The sequence below is a fragment of the Geotrypetes seraphini genome, chromosome 2 (genome assembly GCF_902459505.1).
Source record: "Geotrypetes seraphini chromosome 2, aGeoSer1.1, whole genome shotgun sequence".
In the NCBI taxonomy this organism is placed as follows: domain Eukaryota; kingdom Metazoa; phylum Chordata; class Amphibia; order Gymnophiona; family Dermophiidae; genus Geotrypetes; species Geotrypetes seraphini.
The window spans coordinates 389884648-389906410 of record NC_047085.1 but is presented as its reverse complement, the minus strand read 5'-3'; the positions used below and the strand labels follow the sequence as shown (position 1 = coordinate 389906410).

The 21763-nt window shown below is 35.2% G+C and overlaps 1 protein-coding gene and 1 long non-coding RNA gene across 6 annotated transcripts in view; one reads left to right on the top strand and one right to left on the bottom strand.

Annotated features, from left to right (window-relative positions):
- Positions 1-1837: 1837 nt before the first annotated feature.
- HOXA3 (homeobox A3) overlaps positions 1838-21763 on the bottom strand; it is a 53086-nt gene continuing 33160 nt past the window's right edge. For 2 of the 4 annotated variants that reach the window (XM_033930775.1, XM_033930776.1), the window contains exons 3-4: positions 6799-7378; positions 1838-3509 (exon numbers count right to left, since the gene is read on the bottom strand). In XM_033930775.1, coding sequence (XP_033786666.1) covers positions 2737-3509; positions 6799-7261 — 1236 coding nt within the window. In that variant the 5' untranslated portion in view covers positions 7262-7378 and the 3' untranslated portion in view covers positions 1838-2736. Of the gene's footprint in view, positions 3510-6798; positions 7379-10333; positions 10536-14283; positions 14383-21763 lie in introns of those variants that run through there. The other 2 variants (XM_033930778.1, XM_033930777.1) reach the window with 2 other exon arrangements.
- On the top strand, positions 10531-17085 carry LOC117354043. 2 transcript variants are annotated; one of them, XR_004538101.1, is made up of 3 exons: positions 10531-10671; positions 14555-14654; positions 16052-17085. It is a non-coding gene; the product is annotated as an uncharacterized LOC117354043 (long non-coding RNA). The 2 variants fall into 2 exon arrangements; XR_004538102.1 differs by having other exon boundaries at positions 14555-14698; positions 16099-17085.

Genomic DNA, 21763 nt, shown 5'->3' with positions numbered 1-21763 from the left:
GGAAGAAAGGATTTTTTAAAATGTTATGTTTTTAATCATTCGCATTAACTTCTATTCTGCCAATCTTACAAAGTCTCCACAAATTACAAACGAAACAGAAACATAAGGAGCTAAAATAGCTATTTTATATATTTTAATTTTCTTCGATATGTTATTATTATGCTATAGCTTGTTAAGAAGCGATGTTTTTCCAAATCGAAAATGATAAACGCTGCCATTTCTGATTTTTTTTTTTCAGATATCCGTTGTCAGCATATTCAAAGATCACTCCGAATATTAGAATATGATGTTGCATTTAGAATTTTGTTTCAAATTCTCACAATGAAATGTGGAATGATTTCCACATTAATAGCATAGGTTATGCCTTACTAACTTTTAAGACTGTAAACAAAATGGCGGCCTTTTATCTATATTTTTATCTTTTTAAAAAAATTTATTTACCACTAAATATTTGCGTGTGCATATATAGTTAAACACATATGCAACTGATCATACCTGAGAAAATATGAATTGGTAGATAGAATTTCTGTTCAACAATCTTTTTTGAAGCTACAATGGTATTTGTGGTATGCAAATATGATTGGCGAAATAAATTGATTAATGCTTATTTGCCTATTCATATATACAAGCATATTCTGCCAGTAAAATAAAGTAATTTAGATAATAGCCAGTCTGCAAAGTGTATTAATCTTTTATACATCCGTTTTAATCCTTCTATATTTATCCGTCTGCCACTTTCTACCTTTCTATATGTGTCTCATGGCTATCACTATAGCAAGGCAGAGACAAAAGGCCAAAACTGTTTAAGGTTCTTTTATTTTTAGTCTGGGATGGAAACAAGAAATTGTCACATTTTCTAAATAAAATCTTTTTTACCTTTCATAATGTTGGATGAGGCCTGATTTAGGAGGTACCTATTCTCTGTAAAACTACGTGTATTCAATAAATGAAGTACTGTAAACCTTTATTTATTTATTTTTTTGCCTCCCTTCTGCTATTTTGTACATCAATATATATTTTTGAGTTTGCTTTTTGCATACAGTACCAGCATTACATGTATGCTTTCTTAGGTGTCACTGATGTATTTAATAGGTTTATTTCCTAATTTTATTGTGGTTTATCTAGAGTTTCTGTTTATTTCTGTTATAGCACATTTGCAGTCATTGAAGCATTTTGACACTGGAAGAAAAACTGTGGGAGTGGAAATCTCTGTGCCTTTCACAGCTCACAGTACAGAAGAGAAAAGAGCCCTTTCCCATATGGACGGATGTTTCTGAGCGGGGGCTGCAGCCTGAAGCCTGAAAGAGATTAACCCAACATGGCGCTTTACCACAATCAGGACTCAGTACTCAGCAGCAACCGCCTTCTCTCCATTTTCTCAATTGCAACCAGATTTTCTCTCGCCCACTGCTATGAATAGCATCGAAATTCTCAGTAGAGATTCTTCTCAATTACTGCTTTTGACCAATATTTTAGCTACGTATTGTTTCTTTTTTCCTGGAATGAACCCAATGTTTCAGTGAAACATATCTAGCCTTCTCTTTAACTGGATACCTAATTCCTCGTCAATACTGTTTGCTGATCTAGACCCACAGCTGCCCTTGTACAATTAGCAATCTTTAAAAACAAAGGGACTTATCCCGGCCTTGTTTCTCGTGAAGGGATATTTGGAGATATGGAGCTATTTCTGAGATTTTGTTATAGATAAGGTAACAGTGACGTTCTCTGAAAAATAAGAACTTTAGTAATGAACAAGAACCTCATGAAAGCAAATGCAATCTATTTTCTTTTCTCATTGTACGAATATCTATATATTCCAGTCTCAGTAAAACTGGATTTCACACTTTTCTTGTTGTTTTGCTTGGTTTGCCAATAAAATTTTCTTTACACTTTGTTATTCAGAATAAAAACTTTATTTTTTTTTTTTTATCAGAAGGTGAGCAGCAAGGAATGTATAACCATAGAAACATATGTTTAATTTTTAACCTTTACAGAATTTTCAGTATAGGTGGCCATCACAGACACAAATATAGCTTATTCATAGCTTGATTTCTCTGGGGTTTATTGCATCGTTATTTTTATTGAGTGGGTTATTTATTTCTTTTTCACTAGAAATCCCTAGATTTGCTAATAAGCCATTAGGTACAAGGCTCATATCAGATCCTGAATATTTGGGGTACATGTTTTATAAATATGACAGATGGGGGATAAATAATATTTAAACATGTAAGAGTATTCAATTTTTGCAAAAAAAAAAAAAAAAAAATAGAAAAGAAAATAATAAATAAATCCAAACATTCACCAGCACACACACTAAAAGACATACACATATTAATAATTGTTCAGGGAGCCCCTGTTCAAGCGCCTTTGATTTTTTTTTCTTGCTATTTAAAAGAAGTGCAATATAATTCGTAAATTGCTCCCCTGTGGGATAAATAATGCATGAACAAATTTACATTGAAGATTTTTTTTTTTTTGAAAATTTGTTCAAATACCCTGTTTTGATAAAAGTGTAGAAGTTAAAATATAAAGCCTTCAGTACTCCTGAAGGAGCTACAAGGCTAGATAGTTCAAGAGTAAAGAGAACACTAGAGAAAACTAAAAGGCAATTCAAGCAACAAATATTGCTACCTCACATAAACTATAAAAACGCATTATCAAAGGATAAAAGAAAGAAGGGTGGAAAGAGTTTAAAAAATGTTGATAACCCATATTCCATTACAAGTGACTTGTCCATTACAGGTGAGTCAGCTTGGGAGCTTCCTGAATTCTTCCCTGAGAAGGATGATGAGACGTAAGGTCTGTGTATGTTGGATGTGAATCACAAGGTCCATGATGGTGGTTACTAGTCATTGGACCAGGCCCACTGTAGTCCATACTGGCAGAAGGGTGAGGGAGATGTGTTAAGCCAAAGATGGAAGGCCCAGAATTAGTCATGGTATCCATATAGTTGCCACCGACATAGACGGGGCTTCCCTGTATATGAGGATTTCCATAACTACTGTTGCTTTGAAGAGGATGAGGATCGTAGTCAGGAGTAACAGCTGCTGTTCCTGTATACCGCTTTTGAGGAGGAGGGCAATTATTGAGAGGAGCTGGATAGGAAGTAGGTATGCCATATGCATTTTGATGAGGCTTGTTAAATGGTGGTGGTGACTGTGGCTCATATGGAACGCTGTTTACTAAAGAATGCATAGAGTTCAGATATCCTCCAGCAGTTGATGGTGGAACCGGGCTTCTGCTGGGGGACTGTCCTCCTGATGAGGTCATCATGCCTTTCCCTTTCTGATCTTTTTTATATTTCATCCTGCGGTTTTGAAACCATATTTTGATTTGTCTTTCGGTGAGATTAAGTAAATTAGCCATCTCTACTCGTCTTGGCCTGCAAAGATATCTGTTGAAGTGAAATTCCTTTTCCAGTTCTACCAGCTGAGCACTTGTATAGGCTGTGCGAGCCCTTTTGGAAGATGCTTGCCCTGGAGGGCTCTTATCACCAGCACAGCTTTCCCCTGGATAAATTAAAAAAGTAAAGACGTATGTATAACTCAACTGTCCAAAAACAACAAGAGGATCATATGTATAAATTTGGTTAAAGATACTAAACTGTTTGCAGGTGCAGAGTCCTGATATGCAATTAGATGTTCTAAAAAGAAAAGCCTTTCCCTGGCAGCCTAATCATTTGAAAATATGAATGCAATTACACCTAGATACATTGGCTAGATTACCAAACTCTTGTCACTTTTCTCTTGGTGTCCTGCATCACATTTCTTTTGATTAATATATTTTTGTCTCTTATCTTTTCACACTCTGCTGGAATATAAGGTGTGCACTTTATATCAAACTATTCTCTATTGAATTCCTAAAATTCATAGCAGCATGAAAGATCAGCACAGCCAAGTCTCCAGCCTTCTTTAAGTCACAATGGAGGCAGTGGTCAAATATTAAGTATTTTCAAAAACCTTTACATACTAACATTTTTTTTTTTCATGAATGACGTAAACACCAACACAAAATAGGACTATAATGATGTTAACTTTGAACTGCATTGCCATTTTTCATAATACTTCTGCTTTGAATGTGGCAATATCTTTAAGAGTTCACAATTGCTTTCCCAGATGGCGAGTACATGTTCAATGCACACTGTTTTCCAATTAACATATTTGAATTACAAGCAATAAGTAACTTTCAAACTGAGACCTTCCCACTGACACCAGTTCTAATGGAAATTATTTCCCTTTTAAAGGATATTGGTGTCCCACATCAATCTAGTTAAGACTGAAAATAAAACATTGCTAGATACAGGATGCAAAAATAAGTAATAACTGTACTTTAAATTAGCTACAATTATGTAGGGTGATATATATTTAAAAACACATAAAACCCAATTTTGCATGGGTTAGGATATTCAAAATTTGCAAAGTATGGCAGCTGATTTGCAGATAAGATAAATAAATAACCCCTGCAAGACCACAGGAAATATATCTGTGTTAGATGACATGTATGACTGGAATGGCTAGTTTACAAAGAAACAAAAAGAAAGTGGTATCACTGGGTTTTGAATGTATAAGTAGTGGCCCTTGTGCATGCAACCTATGAATTTACATATTGCCTGTGTAACTGCTGCAGTTTACACAAGTAAGTGCCTGATTTTACAAAGCTGTACATCTATGGAGAGCTGCTGAAGGAACCAAACTACAAAATACATATTTAAGGATTTTGGAGGTGGTATTTAATACCAGCATGGTGAGCTCCCCTCCCCCCTTACTCTTCCATATTCCAAGTCCACAAGCATATTCAGCAGACATACATATGCAGTGGAGTGGATGTAAATACTGACATTTTGATTTTATTAAGTAGACAAGTAATTATTTTTTTCTTTCAATATAGGAATAAATTCATAGTTCTCAGGCGCACCCAAACCACAGCAGATCACACCCTTTTGTACTTTTTGCATGCTTTGGACACACACAAGATCAGCTTTTCTAAAATTGTTGCTTGGGTATGTTCCATAATTTCTACATATAAACTAATTATTTATGCATTCAAATGTTATGCAAGCCTTCCAAAGTGGCCTCTTATACCCATTTACATAACTAAGCTATGCATTTGGCAAACATTGCTGCCAAAGCAACAATATTTTTTAAAAATTAGATAAATCAGTTGGAAATGATAAAACAAGAAACACAATTAAGATCTCTTAAGTGGCGCTGACTTAAAATTAATGTCTTAAAAGTCAGTTTCTCATGCTTTTTACTTTTCTTTAAATTAGCCACTCCCACTATTTCCAGTCTTAGCAACTTTGGATGTACCTGTGTTGATCTTCATTGTAATCCCATTCAGACATCCTACTGATAGTTGAAAAATGTCTACATAGTTACTCGTATATGCAGTAGAATGGGATACACCATGACCATGCAAACATTTTGCCCAATAGGACATCAGCAACTAGGAATTTGGGGGAGCAAGTATGGAGGTTGATTTGTTTGCTCCTAGGCTCACTCCCACCCCATCTCCACCCCAAACTACAAGGTGTTTCATTGCCCTTATATGTAGCCTGAAATGCTAAGGAGCATCAACAAAACAAAATAAGGAGTGTTGTAATAAGAGAGGAATACCTTTTATTGTAAAAGGACAATAAAAGTTAGAAACAATATGTATTGCTGTTAAGTAAGAGATCCAGGAATAAAATCCTACAGAAAAGGCTACACAGTACATAAGTAGGCAAATTGATATTGGAGAAATCTAGCTGATACTGATATTTAAAAATAATTATTTTGTTAGATATGTTACAGGAAGAGAATAAAGACCCTGAATGTTGCTAACCTTGAGCTGTTATGAAAAGGTTTAAGCTACATCCATAATAGCTCCTCCCCCTTCCCTTTGTATTTCTGTCAGGTACAGAATGAGAGAAGGGTCAAATACAAATTCTAATGAACGCATTTGGTTGTAAAATTATATTCACTACACCTACTGATATAGAAATAGGGGGAGGGGAAGAGAGAAGTTCACTGACTCAGCTGCAGTGCTCTCTGTAATATAAGGGCTTATTTTTAACTGTAAAACTGCATTTCTCTCATTGCAATATTGGCACATGTACAGAAAATGGCTAAAGACTAAAATTAGTGTTTGCTTTATCAGTAACAGTGTGTTTGCATAGTACTTTTAAGACTCAGTTATTTACACCAAGTTGATAAACTATCCAACTGCTTAGGATAATGATAAGTTTTGGTGTGTTTTTGTGTTTTTTTGTATTTCAGCTTAGAAATGGAAATCAGTAACCACATAGCAAGAATTAGAGGAATGCAACAAGGCAAATTCAAATCTTCCTCTATGGCAGAATATTCCATTTGTGATACATTTCCAAACTGGCAGGTCAGTTTTGTTACTTACACTGTGTGGTTGAAAAAGGCCAGGCCTTTGTATCCAGGCAAAAAAAAAACAACAACAACCTGATTAGGAGATATACAGTCTGTGATTCCTTGGAACTATTGGCCTATGGGCTATTTATCCTAAATGGTAATAATTGTGATTTTGTTTGCCAGATCCAGAAACAAAGAGGGAACAAATACTTGAAATAGTATTTATAAACAGTCTTTCCACGATCAGAGTGCTGTAAGAAGCACCTTTTGGTAAAAGGGGGATCTTTAAAGTTTATAATCTAACATTAGGGTTCTCTTTTCCCAAGATTATATCAGAAGATTAAAAACAAGATCACTTTTAGCCTTTGAAGACTCTAGGTAGTACAATTATTTGGAAAGCAAGTGCTATGATTCAGAATTGAAATGCATTTTTCTTTACCTGAACTGGAACTGCCTGTTTTCTGCTTAGTGTTTTGGCGAGACTCTTTCATCCAGGGAAATATTTGTTTAGACATGGTGGGTGATGTAATATTTGTAGACTTGGTAGTGCTGGCTGAGGCAGGATGGCTGCTGGCATTTTGAGGTGGTGAGACAGAGGGGGGAGGTGGCAATACAGGCTGTGCAGGAGGCGGCCGCTCTTGCTGATCTGAAATGGTTGGGGGCTGACTAGATTGATTATTGATGGTCCTCATGCAATTCTCATTGATTTCATTGGCCTTGTGGTGGGACACAATGCTGCCAGGTGACTGCAAAGAGCAAGCGGGTCGATGATATTCCGTTTCCACCAGAGATGAAGACGTAGGATATTGCTGCTGACTGGCATTATAAGTGAAACCATTTGCTCCTTGGTAGGGGTAGCCACCATAGATTGCAGAGCTGTCGTAGTAGGTCGCTTTTTGCATTTCGTTGTTTCCCAATATTTATTTCACAAACTGACAGGGTCTTGACACCCGTAAAGAATAACATTGGCACCCCTCTGTCACATGACGTTTCTCCTCCAATGGCCTCTTAGGATAGACCTAGGGTGTATAAAAAGCACACTATAGTGAAGAAATAGCACAAATCCATCTTACTTTCAATAGCTAAGTGACATGAAAGCCATAAAAGAAAAAGTGGTCAGCAATATTTAGCAGCATGACTTGGCCTGAGGCTGAGGGGGGTTCGATATAAAAGCTGCTTGAATTTACTTGCAGCTACAAATATTTGGCTAACTGCAGCTGGAGATGGTGCTGTGTAGGGATTTACATTAGAAGCCGATTCACGGAAGTTTTAGCATTTAGCACAAAGGGAGGACGGTAGGATATTTGCAGATCACATACAGATAAGCTTGATCAAAGAAAACATGTATTTTAACTATGTCCTGTTTCCGTATTCCTTTGCCATTGTTGTGGAAGAATGAATATGTGGTACAGTTCCACTACTGGATACTTCTTTTTAAATCGTTCAACGAATGCAAACCAGAACTGTTTCGTTCAATACATCGGTATTTTAAAATGTGAAACAATACACACAGAAAAGTTTAAAACAAATATACCACTGTTACAAATACCTACGGATTCAGCAACATATTTCTGCAATTTTCTTTTAACTCTAGAACGTCTGGTAAACATCAAACGCTGAGGTTCTGCTTTGAAAATTGTAGTAAAGATGTCATAGGTTTACTCAAGACTGGCTAATTTCTGCTAATCCTGAGCATGTGAGGGAATATTGAGCTCACCGACTCCAGGGCTGTTTGCTTTACTGATGCAGGCCTATATCCTAGTTATCTTTTAATGTAAACAGAAAGATGTATAACAAATATTGGACGCATTCAAAAAGGTTTACTCACCATAAGTCTGAAACACTAAATTGTAAAGCTATGGTCTGGAACGGAACCAAAGTGCTCGGGCCCTGATGCTGTATTGTTTACAAGTTTCCAACATGTAATAATTTAACCAGTATGTCAAACATCTTAAACTGAAAAGGGGGCTGTGGTTTCTTTCAATAGTAAGAAGGAGAGAAAAAAATATATTCATTTCATCCTCTAGAAGAAAATAAGGACCTTATGTTATTTTAAAAAAATATATAAATAAATAATAATTAAACATTTATTCAAGTGCATCAAAAAATCAAGAGTGGTGCAGTGATATTTAAGTGCCACAGTTTTTCTACACACTATCAAATTTTACCTGTTATAACTTGACGGACTGAAATAAAAACACCACAAACCAGAAAAACCAGCGTTCATCTCCATGACCACGGCTTGAACTTTCCTTCCAACCTTAAGATAATAGGTTCTGTCTTAGAAACTGCTATGTAATTTGATGTATGGGGGTCATTTGGTCGAAGAGAGAGGATTGAAATACAAACCATAAAATACTTCTCCAAGTTGGTGCGAATCCTTCCACGAACTCACTTTTTGTCCGTCCCAAAATACTCAGTTATGGGAGCTGCTAAGTAAAACCTATTATATGATAATGCAGAAGTGAGATCCCGAAAAGTTAAAGATTGCCTTTTGAAATTTCAAACCCATCCAAACTCCTCTGTAACCTGATCAAAACGGCTCTGCAAATGTTTACATTAAAGCTTGCAAAAATAAAGATCAAATCTGTATTCTTGTATGTAAATATATAGATGTGGATATATTTTGCAATCCATCATTTTTTTTAGTTAAGATTATGCGGCTGTGGAGGTCAGCAGTGTAGCTCTTTGTTATTTATCAAAATTATATATTTGATACACTTCTAGAAGTGGGGAAAGAGGAACACCAGTCTTTTGTGTTTCTGCCTTATGATCGTCATAGGGAAGCCATACACAATTAATTCTCCAGTTCTATAATTAAAAACCATAACATCCCATAAAATGAATGAATCCGTGGGTTTAGGGGGCCCGGGAGTATTCGTGCGACTTCATCTACTGAGCTAGACAGATAGATAAACAGACAAACAGACTGAATAGTTACGAAAATACAAAGTAAGTCCAATCTAACTCATTTTTGAGCACAGGATTCAAAAATGAATCTTTACTATCGCAAGTGTCTTCATCTGAAAATGCTTAGCCAGACACCTCAGGCCAAATTTAATTGAACGATTCAGTAAACGCATTACAATTTCAGGACTTGATTTAAACTCTGACTAACAACTAAAGTCCTATAGGCAGCTAAGTCGAATCTTGATTTTAAAAAAGAGAGAGAGAGAAAGATTTCTAGTCAATTTCTCAAGCCTAAAAATGAAAAGCCAGCAAACTCTCCATATTTTGGAAGCTTATATTGCACAGCCCTATTCAGTGTAATATTTCTATAAGACAAAATAAAGATTAAAAGTAAATACTGAGGAACAGGGACCAGCTGCATCTCCAAAAAGTTTAACATTTTAATTGTAGGTAAATGTAGAACAAAGTTTTGAAACCCCCAATGAGATGTAAGGGACTTGACTGCTGGCATCAGAGTTTTTGTTTTTTTTTTGGGAGGGGGGTTTGTACTTTTCTTACAAGCAAGTGTCAAAAGCTGGGCAGTTAGAGTTATCACACCACCTACTCTCTCCATTTGTTATATCAAAGGCATTTTTTTTTTTTTTTTTTAACATTCACCTAAGCGCCGAAAGCAATGAAAGAGGTGTAGATGCTGCAACAGCGGTTTGGAAAACACCATTGCAAACATTTACCAAAGACAAGTCAGTTTCTTTAAAGAAAGCTGGGACATTGTTTCTGAACCCCCCCTTCACCCTATGCATGGCAAAATTCAGACGAAGCGAACACCTAACGCGAATACCTAAAGAGAGGTAATTTCCACTAGATTTCACGAAAGACAAAAGCAAAACTTAAGAGAAGAGAGACGAAAACAGCTTGAATTCGAAGTCTAAGGGTATCAGTCACTGACTGAAAGGAAGCTGGAGCTTGTGAACTCTTCTTGAACCGAGATTTAAGTCTGCGGTCATAAATCACTGGGACATAAACTCCACCATTCAGGAGTGCGAGAGGATTTCTGGCCTGCTTACCTTTACTTCTGACGACTGACGCGGAACAAGGCACACAATCCTGGCATTCGACGATACAATCGATAGAACTCCGAGATCCTCCCCAAAAACACTTCTATATTTGCTGAAGGACCCGAACTTCTCTTACTGTACTGTACTGTCTGTGCATCAGCCTGGAGCACCGAGCAGAAAGTAAAGGCAAGATGAGAGCAGCGTACTGCTCGGAGAGAGATGAAGGGAAAAAAAATGTCTGACTCAACTTGGACAACCCCTAGGGTTACTCGAGGGCGACCTGGTCACCGAGATAAGATATATCAACTCACAGGGCTTTCCTAGTGTAATGCCACAGGAAAAAAAGGGTATGTTTCTTACGAATATTACACGCTAACAGACTGCTTCCAAAACAGAGTCCCCCTTGTTTGGAAGTCTGGGGAATGGGGAGGGCGCGGAGTGAAGGGGGGGAGGGGAGAGAGTGGGGGGGGGGTGCCAGTTCTCCCAGAACCCAGGCGTCACTAAAGTCCAGGAAAATTATGCTAATGAACACAGAAGCGGATCTCACACAGGGTCAGTCTTACCGATCTTTTCGTTTTAAATGAGCTATTTTCTAACTAAATATAAAAGTCTATATATGCTAACAAAATTGATTAGGATAGGGTTGCAGGATGTTTATGAATCAACCTCAGTACTGTATTCATTTTTCTTTTCATGGAAACACTATATCATTAATATTCTCTTCAATATTTTGTTATATTTTAGATAATCAGGAAAACAAAAATATCCTGAAACAAATATTTTTCTCTCTGCCTATCTAATTTAGGACTGCTCTTTTATAAAAATCCCTCCGCCTCGCCAAGCATCAGCAACAGCTACAAACAATTGTTCTCGATCACAAGTGCACAGAATAATAATAATCATCATCATCATAGTCAAATCGTTAAAGGATCCCAGATTAGCTGAAGGAAATTTCTAATGCAATAAAAGAAAGATGTAAAATTATTACAAAATATATTTATTATTTGGTTAACTGAGGCGCTAAAAAATAAGAATGGGCCTTATGCAGAGGAGAGAAATCAAGTGTCACTTTGGAACAAAAACAACATGATATAAGCATACACGATAAGAAAACCAGAAATTATTTTAAAAAGGAAAAACTATGAGGCCACTGTGGTCTACTGTGCATACTTTTTTTTTTTGGCATTTATGACTCGGCAAGATTTATGACTTCATGTAGCAAAGCTGTAAACAGCACTAAACCAGAGAACACTGCTTCCTTTGCCTTATTGAGATGGTCCAACATGAAAGGAGGAACAAGGCAGCGTAGGAGGGAAGAAGGGGCAAAAATTCACGCGTATGCATTTTTTTTTTTTTTTTTCAAACAAACCTTTTAATGTTCCATTTGACCAAAAGCTGCTGTGGTGAATAATCAACCTCCTCACTTTTGTTTTTAAACTGCTGAATCGCCTTTCTCCCCTAGTTCTCTAATTCAGAGACCATGAGCAAAGAAATTTAAGCATTAGGAGCGGCAGGAACAAAAAAAATCCTTTTGTCCACTTCTTTAAAAACTTGGCGGTACTGAAAAATAGCTTGCTAAAACTCATTCTAATTTCCAATAGTAACTTCCTTTATTGTAAGGCCAAATGTGTTTCTTTTCTGTGATTCTTCTACATAGGCCCATACATTGAGATTAAATGTTTATAAAAACAATCATACATATTTCAGCTATTTGCTGTTAATGCAATTAGCACATACACAAGTGTATATGACCATCTGGGTGTGTTGCATTGTGTATTCTAATTATTGCTTTAAAAAGGTTTTAAATTTGTTAACTGCATTGTAAAAAATGATAAATGGATCATATTGTTGCTTGTAATAGATGTAATTGCAATGTTTCCTAATATGTAACCAAAAACATAGTTGGCCTTAGTAAAAAAAATAAATAAATTGTATATAAGTTTGATTTTTAACATATAATTTTAAAGAGCTTGCTCTATCAAAAATATATTCCACATACCTACAAAAAGGAAAGAGAACAACTGAAAAATTGCAGAAAACACTGGACTTAAATGCTTTATAGCAAAAATACAAGTAAAAGTTATATTTTCCCCATCCAAAAATATAAATGAGGGAGAAATCGCACTGAACAAAATAACAGGCTAACTTTCAATTATACCGCATGATGAAGGTTAAAATAAAAATATTGCTGAAACTCCATTCAATTTATATTTTATAATCATACAAAAACTGCACATTTTGTACTAAAAATATTTTTATTTTTCTTGCTAGATGGTAGGTATTTACAAAAGCATTAAACTATTAATAAAATAATTTGGCATCTAGGCTTGATCTGCAGGCTTCCAATGAAACTTTATTATTTATGAGCGCTTTAACTGAGTCAGAATGCACAAAATGGGTCATAAATCACAGAAAAATGCTGACAAGTAATTGCGCTACAATTAAAACTCGAAATTTTCTTACAATTTTTCTAAGACAACTTTTAATCAGTTAAACACCTATACCAGTAATTGTGCATCATTTATTTTTAAAAATATATATATATACACTTTTAACAATGTATATGTGAATGCTATAATTAGTTAAGAAAGTCTTCTTTATTACCCACAAAAACTATCATGACTACTCTTGTGGGAAATTTCTATGGTTTATTATATAGTTATCATGGAAAATATTATATATTTTCTTTGAATAAAACCTCATTATAATAGTTCATATATAGACTAGTAAGAGTTCTCCTGGATAACAACCACAAAATCTCTTATCAGCAATTAGATACTTTTAGATACCCAATGAAAGGATATGTTATGGTAGCATTGGGTTATATTATATATTTTATTAGATCGTTACATAATAATGTTTAGATTTTAAGAAATCGTGTCAGTAGATGTCCTGAGGAAGAGTGTTAGCTCCAGAAGCTAGTCAAGAAATGTATTTAGTCCAATAAAAAATATATTACCTGATATATTTTTGCTTGTTTTTATTAACCTTTATTTGTATGCAATAGCTGTCCAGTAACGTTGGACAACATTTAAAGCTTGTGGTACAGAAGCTTTAGCTGGCCAGGGTTGCTGCCCCAGCTCACTAGATACATAAATCAAATCTCCACACTCTGACCTTTTCCAAAGCTGAACCCACTGATGGATGCAATTGTGTATAACATTTGGACCTTTGTATAACACAAGGCACTCTCTCGCTTCTTCTATTTAATATATGTTTTAATTCCCAAAATAGCAGGCTATTAACGTTGTTTTACAAGCAGGAGTTAGATATACATTTCTTACCATCCGAATTGAAAGCATTTTGATTCCCCCAAAATAGGCTTATTCAGTCTTTATGACTCAGTTTTTAAATACTAAAGCTGAACATTATGGGTTTTTTTAGGTATAGGAAATGAGTGGTCATAAAATAATTGATTTCCCTAATAGTTCAGTTTTATAATTCACAAAGAATATGAACAAAAACCAATGTGGGTTTTGTTCTTGATGTTAATTCACTATTTGAGAACCTTTGTGCTAATTTAGGAACGAGGCAAGCAGGATGGAAAATTAAGGACAAATAAGTACCTCTAGAAAAATGGAAGAAACCTAGCATAACTATGAATTTAACCTTTCAATATCAATCGCTCATACTCAGTAATAAAATGCATCTGGTTTTATGTTTCTTTTAAGTATGAAATACATTTTTAGCACACGCTTGGTCCTTCATGCCATTTCACTCAAAAAAAAATGCAGTTAGGATGCAGCACATTGAAAGTTAACAAAGAGACAAAGCTAAAATGACAATAGTTGAAAAGCTACCAATCTGTTTCTTACTCTTAGCTCGATATTGTCTTCAGTAAGCAAGAAACAAAAGGGAAACTAGACTTGATTTCCATACACACACCCTTAAGCCTTTCTACTGACCTTTGCCTTGAACAGCAATAACTCACCACATTAATGAACAATCAACGGATATACCTTAAAATAAAGTCCATCCTTTTAACGAAGCATCTCGTCCCCTCAGCTTGCAAAAAAATCTTTCCATAAGGACTAAATATTGCAATCGAACTGGAAAGCTCTTAAGGAGGGGGGTGGGGGGTAGAAGGAAAGCTCTTGTTCTCAACAGAAACTGGAAAAGCGTAATCACAGCCGAAGCCAGCCTGGGTCTCCGCTCCAAATGCCACAATAATGCGCTGTATTATGTGCTCACGTGGTCATACGTCAACTTAAATCCTTTTATTTGAAATAGGGAATCAGTGAAGGAACTCTTCCTAGGGAAGTCTACTACCTTTAAAGTCCTGAGTATACAAGTAAAGAAGAGTTTAAAGGGAAATAAGGAGATATGGCTGGTATGTTTTCGTTTATACTTCATTGAACATTTTTGTAATTAAAGGTAAGATTAATTATTTTCTTAGTTCTTAATTTCACCAACTTTTCTAGTAATTCTCAAAAACTTGACTTTTGAATTAAAACGTGGATGTTACTCATGTGTCACTGCCAGGTAAATTATAACTGAATGCGAAGGGGTGCTGAAAAGTTCTCAGCCTCACCAACCAACTTGCTAAATTCTGAACATTATTTTGCCACTATAACTGAAAAGACTGTTTATCCCAAGTTAAGTGCCAATTGTTTCAGATCATTGATTGAACTCTAGCCACTCATTTTCTTCTTGGCTGGGCTGTGAACTTTTCAGCACCCCTAAGTAATAAATTAATCCTAAATATAATGCTTTTCATAGGGAAAGCCTTAATGGTGGTCTGATTAGGACTCTTCCCCACTTCCTTATACTGCCATTGTTGGGGCTATGCTCAACACCCACAGATTACATCAGTACAACTGTGAAAACTAGAAAGGCCTATAATTACTTGACAAAGGCAAAGCAGTCTCTTCTAAGTATACTTGATGTTTGTCCTTGTGAAGAATGTGCATGACTTCAGCGTGGTGGATTTGAATTTTGCAGTCTTTGGGGACCCTCTTGGTAAAAATCTGCGCTTACACATTTCCTACCTACCTATGTGAGTGAAGCCCAAAAAATTATAGGTTTGCATTGATAGAAATACGATTCAGAGCAAACACAAGTTATATTCCAGTCTACTGGAAGATATCATGGAAGATGCCCTTCTGTCCCTGGTTATTTTAGGGTTTTGGGGTTGTTGTTTTTTTTTGGGGGGGGGCTCACACTGTAAACAAAGGTTTATACAAGAAATTGAGGGCTCCTTTTACTAAGGTGCGCTAGCGTTTTTAGCATGCGCTGAAGGTTAGCGTGCGCAAACCCCACGCTAAATGAAAAACACTAACGCAAGCTCTATGGAGGCATTAGCGTCTAGCGCGCAAGGCATTGTAGTGCATGCTAAGCGCGTGCTAAAACTGCTAGCGCACCTTAGTAACATGAGCCCTGAGTTTGTTTCGTTTATTCGAAAGGGGAAAATGGTAAATGACTGTACTTAAGATGAGTTTCAAATAGGTCGCTTTTTCAAAGATCCTTTATGTTTTATTTTCCAGTATGTGGCCTTAGTACAAGCTCATTTCTTAAAGCAAGATTTCAAGGAAACAACATATTTCAATAATCTTTATTGCTTCTGTTTTTCTTTCCTAGTGTTGGCTTACTTAGCTTACTTGGCTTACTTAGGTCACCTATTGTTTCTTTTCAATTGTTTTGACAACACAGTTTTCTTGCTGAATTATCAGTCTGATTTCTAAAATACAGCTATGTAGATATAACTAATTTTACAAATTTCTTTATTAGATCGTTGCTATTTTAACCTGGTAGTCACAATATATGTTTTAAAACAGTCTCCGATACCAAGTCAGTTAAAGAAAATGGCACACTTTCAAACTAGGACTGAGTTTATGCGTCACTAAAGGAAGACATTTGGGGACAGTTACAGTCAATAAGACTTTCAAAGTTAAGGTAAGCACAAATGGTCAGACTTCTGCTATACTATTTCTAAAACTTGATTTACATGTTTATTATACTGAGTTTCACCAACAGTGAGAACAAATGGCATTGATGGGTTAATGAACATTTTTAACAAAATGCCTTTGAAGTCTCCCTAAAGAAGCCAAAACAAAAAGTTGTTCTGCAACAATGGAACTGAAAATTAATGGATAATGGAGCAGATGTGGGAAAAAAAAACCCACAAGTAAACACGTACAAATAAACAATTATCTATCACTTTGTACGGAAGGCTGAAAATGGCTTTTTATAACTTCCAGTCATGGGGAAACAGAACTTACAGAACATATGAACATAAACATCACCATACTGGGACAGACCAAAACAGCAAGTCGTCATCAAAAGTCCCTAAAAACCCTAAATACAGACGGTTAGGTAAAGGCCTTTTCAATCGACATGCTCATCATCCAAATGATACCTCTATTTTAATGATGTGTAACATCACATTAAGGACACATTTCTCTATCTACAAAATAAACTTTAGAGGACCATGAGAGATTATTTTCTTTTTATGACAACTGGGAATTGTATTTTTCAAAATTAAAAGAACTTATCTTCCTTTGAATTCCTTCCTTTTTTCAGAATAAGGATTTTCCAAGAGTTCTCAAGTAATGGACATGTGAATAACAAGATGGATTATTTCACTCTTAGCCTTAATAAGTTATCTCATTTCTGAAGTTTCAAGTATATTTTAATTTGGATCTTGAAAAACTATGGAACTGAAACTGAACGCTGCTTATCCTACTATGTTGATACTTTAAGTGAGCTCTCTGCACTGAGACCCTGAATGATTTTGTTTTATTAAAGAGATATTGTTTTAACTATATGGTGTTTATCAATGATTATTTTACAACTAGATAAAGAGAACGGTCAATTGAGTTTTTATATTGCGGTATAAACTATACTGAGGGAGTGATGAAAAGCTCTCAGCCCAACCAAGAAGAAAATGACTGGATATGGTTCAATCAATGACCTGAAACAATGTTTTTAAAAAAAGAAAAGAAAAACAACCACCCAGAGAAATTCTTTCTGCAAATTGGCACTTAACGAAATAAGATAACACTCTTTTCAGCTATAGTGGGAAAATAATGCTCAGAATTTAGGAAGCTGGTTGGGCTGAGAAATTTTCTGCACTCCCCCTCCCCCCCCCCCCACCCACAATACTTATTTCTATAATCTTTTAGTCACCTCCACATTTAAATTGATTTTGTTTGATTTTTTCTCCCATCATATGTGCATGGCCCTAGTTAAAAGGTAAGCCTGGTTAAAAGGGAAACATTTACCAGAGATTGACATATCAGGTTTTGCTGTGTACAAGGTCCGATTAATTCTGTCTAGAAATTATAAAAAGTTTAGTAATATTGAAAAACTAAACACTACTGCATAATGTTAGCAATGGATGAGGTTAATGTCTCCAAAGTTAAAGGTCAAAATGGTATGGAAAGCCTAACATTGATATGACCTGGCATTGCTTGTGGTATTTTGGGAACAATTATATTTTCTGGCAGGCTATCCTATGAAAAGGCTCAGAGCAAACAAAAGTATATCATTTTCATTAGCTTTTTGAGTGAAAAGATTTGTTTTATGAAATGCACAATCTTATGACTACAAACTCTGGAAAAGCACTCTATAACAGCCTTTACAGAAAAAAAAAATAATTATGTTTCAGCGTTTGAAACAAAAAGCAGAAAAATCTAAATCTGCAGTTTTATGTGAAATATATTTTATGGCTGCCTGTTATATTAATAATGTTTGATTCCCAAATAGGCATACAAGAGAATGATGTGGAGCCATGAAATTTGCAAGTTATTCCACTCTTTTCTTGATATTTTCCATTTCAATGATATGAAATGAAATGAAAAGTGTCAAGAAAAGTGTGGAACAACTTGTAATTTCATGGCTCCACATCATTCTCGTCTTGGTTGGGCTGAGAGCTTTTCAGCGGCCCTTCAATATATAATTGTTCCCAGAAGTATACTTTATTTTTTAATATCAAATGCTTGTTAATAAAGTTGAAGATATAACATATGACACCAAATGCAAAGACTTGATTTCACTTGGGTGCAGCACTTTCACGTACAGATTGATATGCATCTATGACCAAGTACACATACAAACACACCTAGAACTTCTGTTGCTTTTGCATGCATACCCAATTTAGAAATCAATTTGATACCCAAGAAATAGGATAGACAGCTGAACAAACTTGCTAAAGTGTCAAAGATTGTAACAATTTGATTTAGTTGCAAACATAAAAAGCCAGATAAGATCAAACATATAAGTAAAACTCTATACTCTAAGTTGAAACTCCACATTTTTCGCTCAATGAAAAATCTGAGAACCAACCAAGATCTGTTACTAGGATTCTTTGTTTTTTCAGAGAACTACGAATGGTCCCCATTTCAAATGTCTGTGTAACTTCTATCATTAGTGGGTTAAGCCTGTGGAGATCCATACATTTAGTGACAAAAATGAATAATTCAACTAATTCTAGCTCAGTTAAATATTATCAAAACAAAGCCATATTATTAGTTTGCTTTCCTACTAGCAAGTACATATAGAATTGTTATTTCAGAATGATTTGATTTAAAAAAAATCACATTATGAGCAAATGTGTCTTGAGAGAAATCAGTGAATGAGGTATCTCTTAATATTTCAGGCCAGTTGCTTATAATGTTTTGTGCTTTCTAAAACCTGTAGAACCACATTTTTCCTGTGAGATCTAAAATGCACCCTTCCCTAAAAAAATACTAAAACCACAAAGAAATAGCGTTTAGAGCATTTGAATTTTCACACCTTCATTTTAAACAGTAAAAAGAATGGGGGAAGGGAAGGTATCTTCATATGGATACACAAATAGGTTATTATTCTGCACACGTAAAACACACATGTATACTACCCTTTTATAAAATAGCTATGCCAAATATAGGAGGTTAAATATTTGTTTCATTCTAAGTCTTTTCACCTAATGGAAAGTGCAATCAGTATTTTGCGAAAATGGAATTATTATTTGCTTAGTGGGACATTTTTTTGAATTTACTACCCATAATAGAAAACTCTAGGATCCCACTATTTAGAAAAGTTAAAGTCAAAACACAGGTAATATTTTTGCTAGAGACAAATAATAATAATAACACACACAAAAAAACCTGACAGGATTGTTGTGTGCAGAGAACTGTGAAAGGTGGGGTAATTTTTCTGTTTTAGATGCCTACTATTTCTGCTCTCTATCAAAGAAAAAAAACATCATTGAGAGATTAAAGGAGCAGATTGCATTTCAGTATATGTACTCTTATCTTCAGCGGTGGTCTGTCGATAAAACAAACAAATGCCACAGAAGGCTGGGAATGATTTTTTGTGTGTGTGAGTGTGTGTAAGAGTGAGGGAGTGAGGGAGAGAGAGAGGGGGGGGGGTAGAGTGTGTGTGTGTGTGTGTTTGCTTCATGCAATATATGTGTTGCACCAGTTGCATTAATTGTGCATTTGTGTTACTTTTCTACACAAATAAAGATGCATTGAATTGTTAATGGCTTAATAATGAGGTTGTTTAAAGACTGTTTTTTCTTACTGTTGAACATTTTCTTGAAGGGAGTTTATGAAGAGCATTTGCAGATAATATTTTTGCTCTACTTCGATAAACCTACGTAAACCATGCTTGCCAAACTATTTAAGCAAGACGTTCTGGGACCTGACATTCAAAATAAACACAAGTAACAGCAAGTAAACTGTAGACTGGTGGCGTATATGCATTTTTTCCCTTTGTATGTATCATAAGTATCTGTAGAGTTCCACAAAAATTTGATAGTTCACATTTATGCAAAAAGATTATTAGTACTTTTAATGTGTGATGCAATTCCTTCCAAACACGATATAAAATGCAATCTGCAACTTTTAGCTTAAAATATGAACCTTGCATGCTTAATTATTTTCCTTTAAGGGCTAATGATTTTCACATAGAAATAATTAACGTAGCCATAATCATCTATAATAAACTTTTCCAGAAAGATGTTTAGGGTGCATTAAACCTATTTTCCCAAACTTCTTGTCTTGTTATTCCTATATCCCCTACTTGCTGCACTTTAACTTCATACATAAATCGTTCAGACTACTGAGTTAGAGAGAAATTTACCCAGGACTTTTCCATTCAAATGGTTACTGCCTCTCCATTGCTTCTTTGGCCCGGCTCCTGATTTATTGATGCCAAGAGAACTGAACAAAGCAGTAATCCTGCACTGTGGTATCCAAGCTTTCAGTGTGAATTAGAACATTAAAAATGTGTTTGGATTGGTAATAGTAATTTTAGCAAAAGACAGAACATTTAACATAGGCCAGCTCAAACAAAAGATTTCACATTTCAAAAATGCAGCATGTAAATAAGGAGATCAAAATCAACAAGCCAACACAAGGAAGACAATGAAACTGCTCATACTTACCGATATAGACCCTATTCCTTTCTTAGGAAAATTAAAATCGTTTTGAATTTAGCTGGGATGGCTTTGTTTTGTTTCTGGGTTTATTGATTAATATTATTACTTAAAGAGGATGTCGGGTTCCACCAGTGAGAGAATGACTCCTATTGCTAGCCAACTACCACACTTACATTCCTCCCTGCATTAATTATTTAATGAGTCACGTGACTTCAAGGATTGCAATTGCATTCTCAACCCAAGGGGTAGCACCTTCCCATGATTGCAGCAGTATTCGCCTGCACAATTAACTGTAACAATCTTTGCTACTTTATCCACAAATATAAATCTTTGATAAACGGTTAAGGATTAATGACATATAAATCTGCAATGTACTAACTCCATACTGAGCACATCTCCTGAAGCAGTTTGTAACTGCCATATAAAATAAAATTGATTCTTTCTTTTATTTTTTTTATAAAGTAGACTTTATTAACTGTATTTTATTGTTAGTAAACATATTGCAACACTGTTCTATGTCACTGAAATCAAATAAATAGAGAATATTTCTCTACTAGCTTTTTTGTTTTCCTCTCCATGAATCTGTTCAGGAGCCCATGTAAGATATCTTTAGGCCTTCCATTTTAACAGTATCTTAGAATGTACCACTTTTTGAATGCATCATACTGGTAATAATCCAAACCACTCAGGAGAAACTGATAAGTTATTAGACCATATCATGCATATACCCTCTAATTCAAAGATTCAACTCTGTATATACCCAAAATATTCTGTAGTATAAATATCCCAATGTGTCATCTGATGAATATTCTTAAAAATTATCATATATATTTTTACTTATTTTCAATAATACCTTCATCTCAACACTGCATATATCTCAAAGCCTACAAATCTATCCACTTTTCATTCCTCCACCTTTATAGATCTTAAGTACACATAAAGGATAAATTATAGAGGGGTCCTTTTATTAAGGTACGTTAACCAATTTAACGCACACTAAAGATTAGCGCGTGCTAAATGCTAAGGCATCCATTATATCCTATGGGCATCTTAGCATTTAGCGTGCACTAAATTGG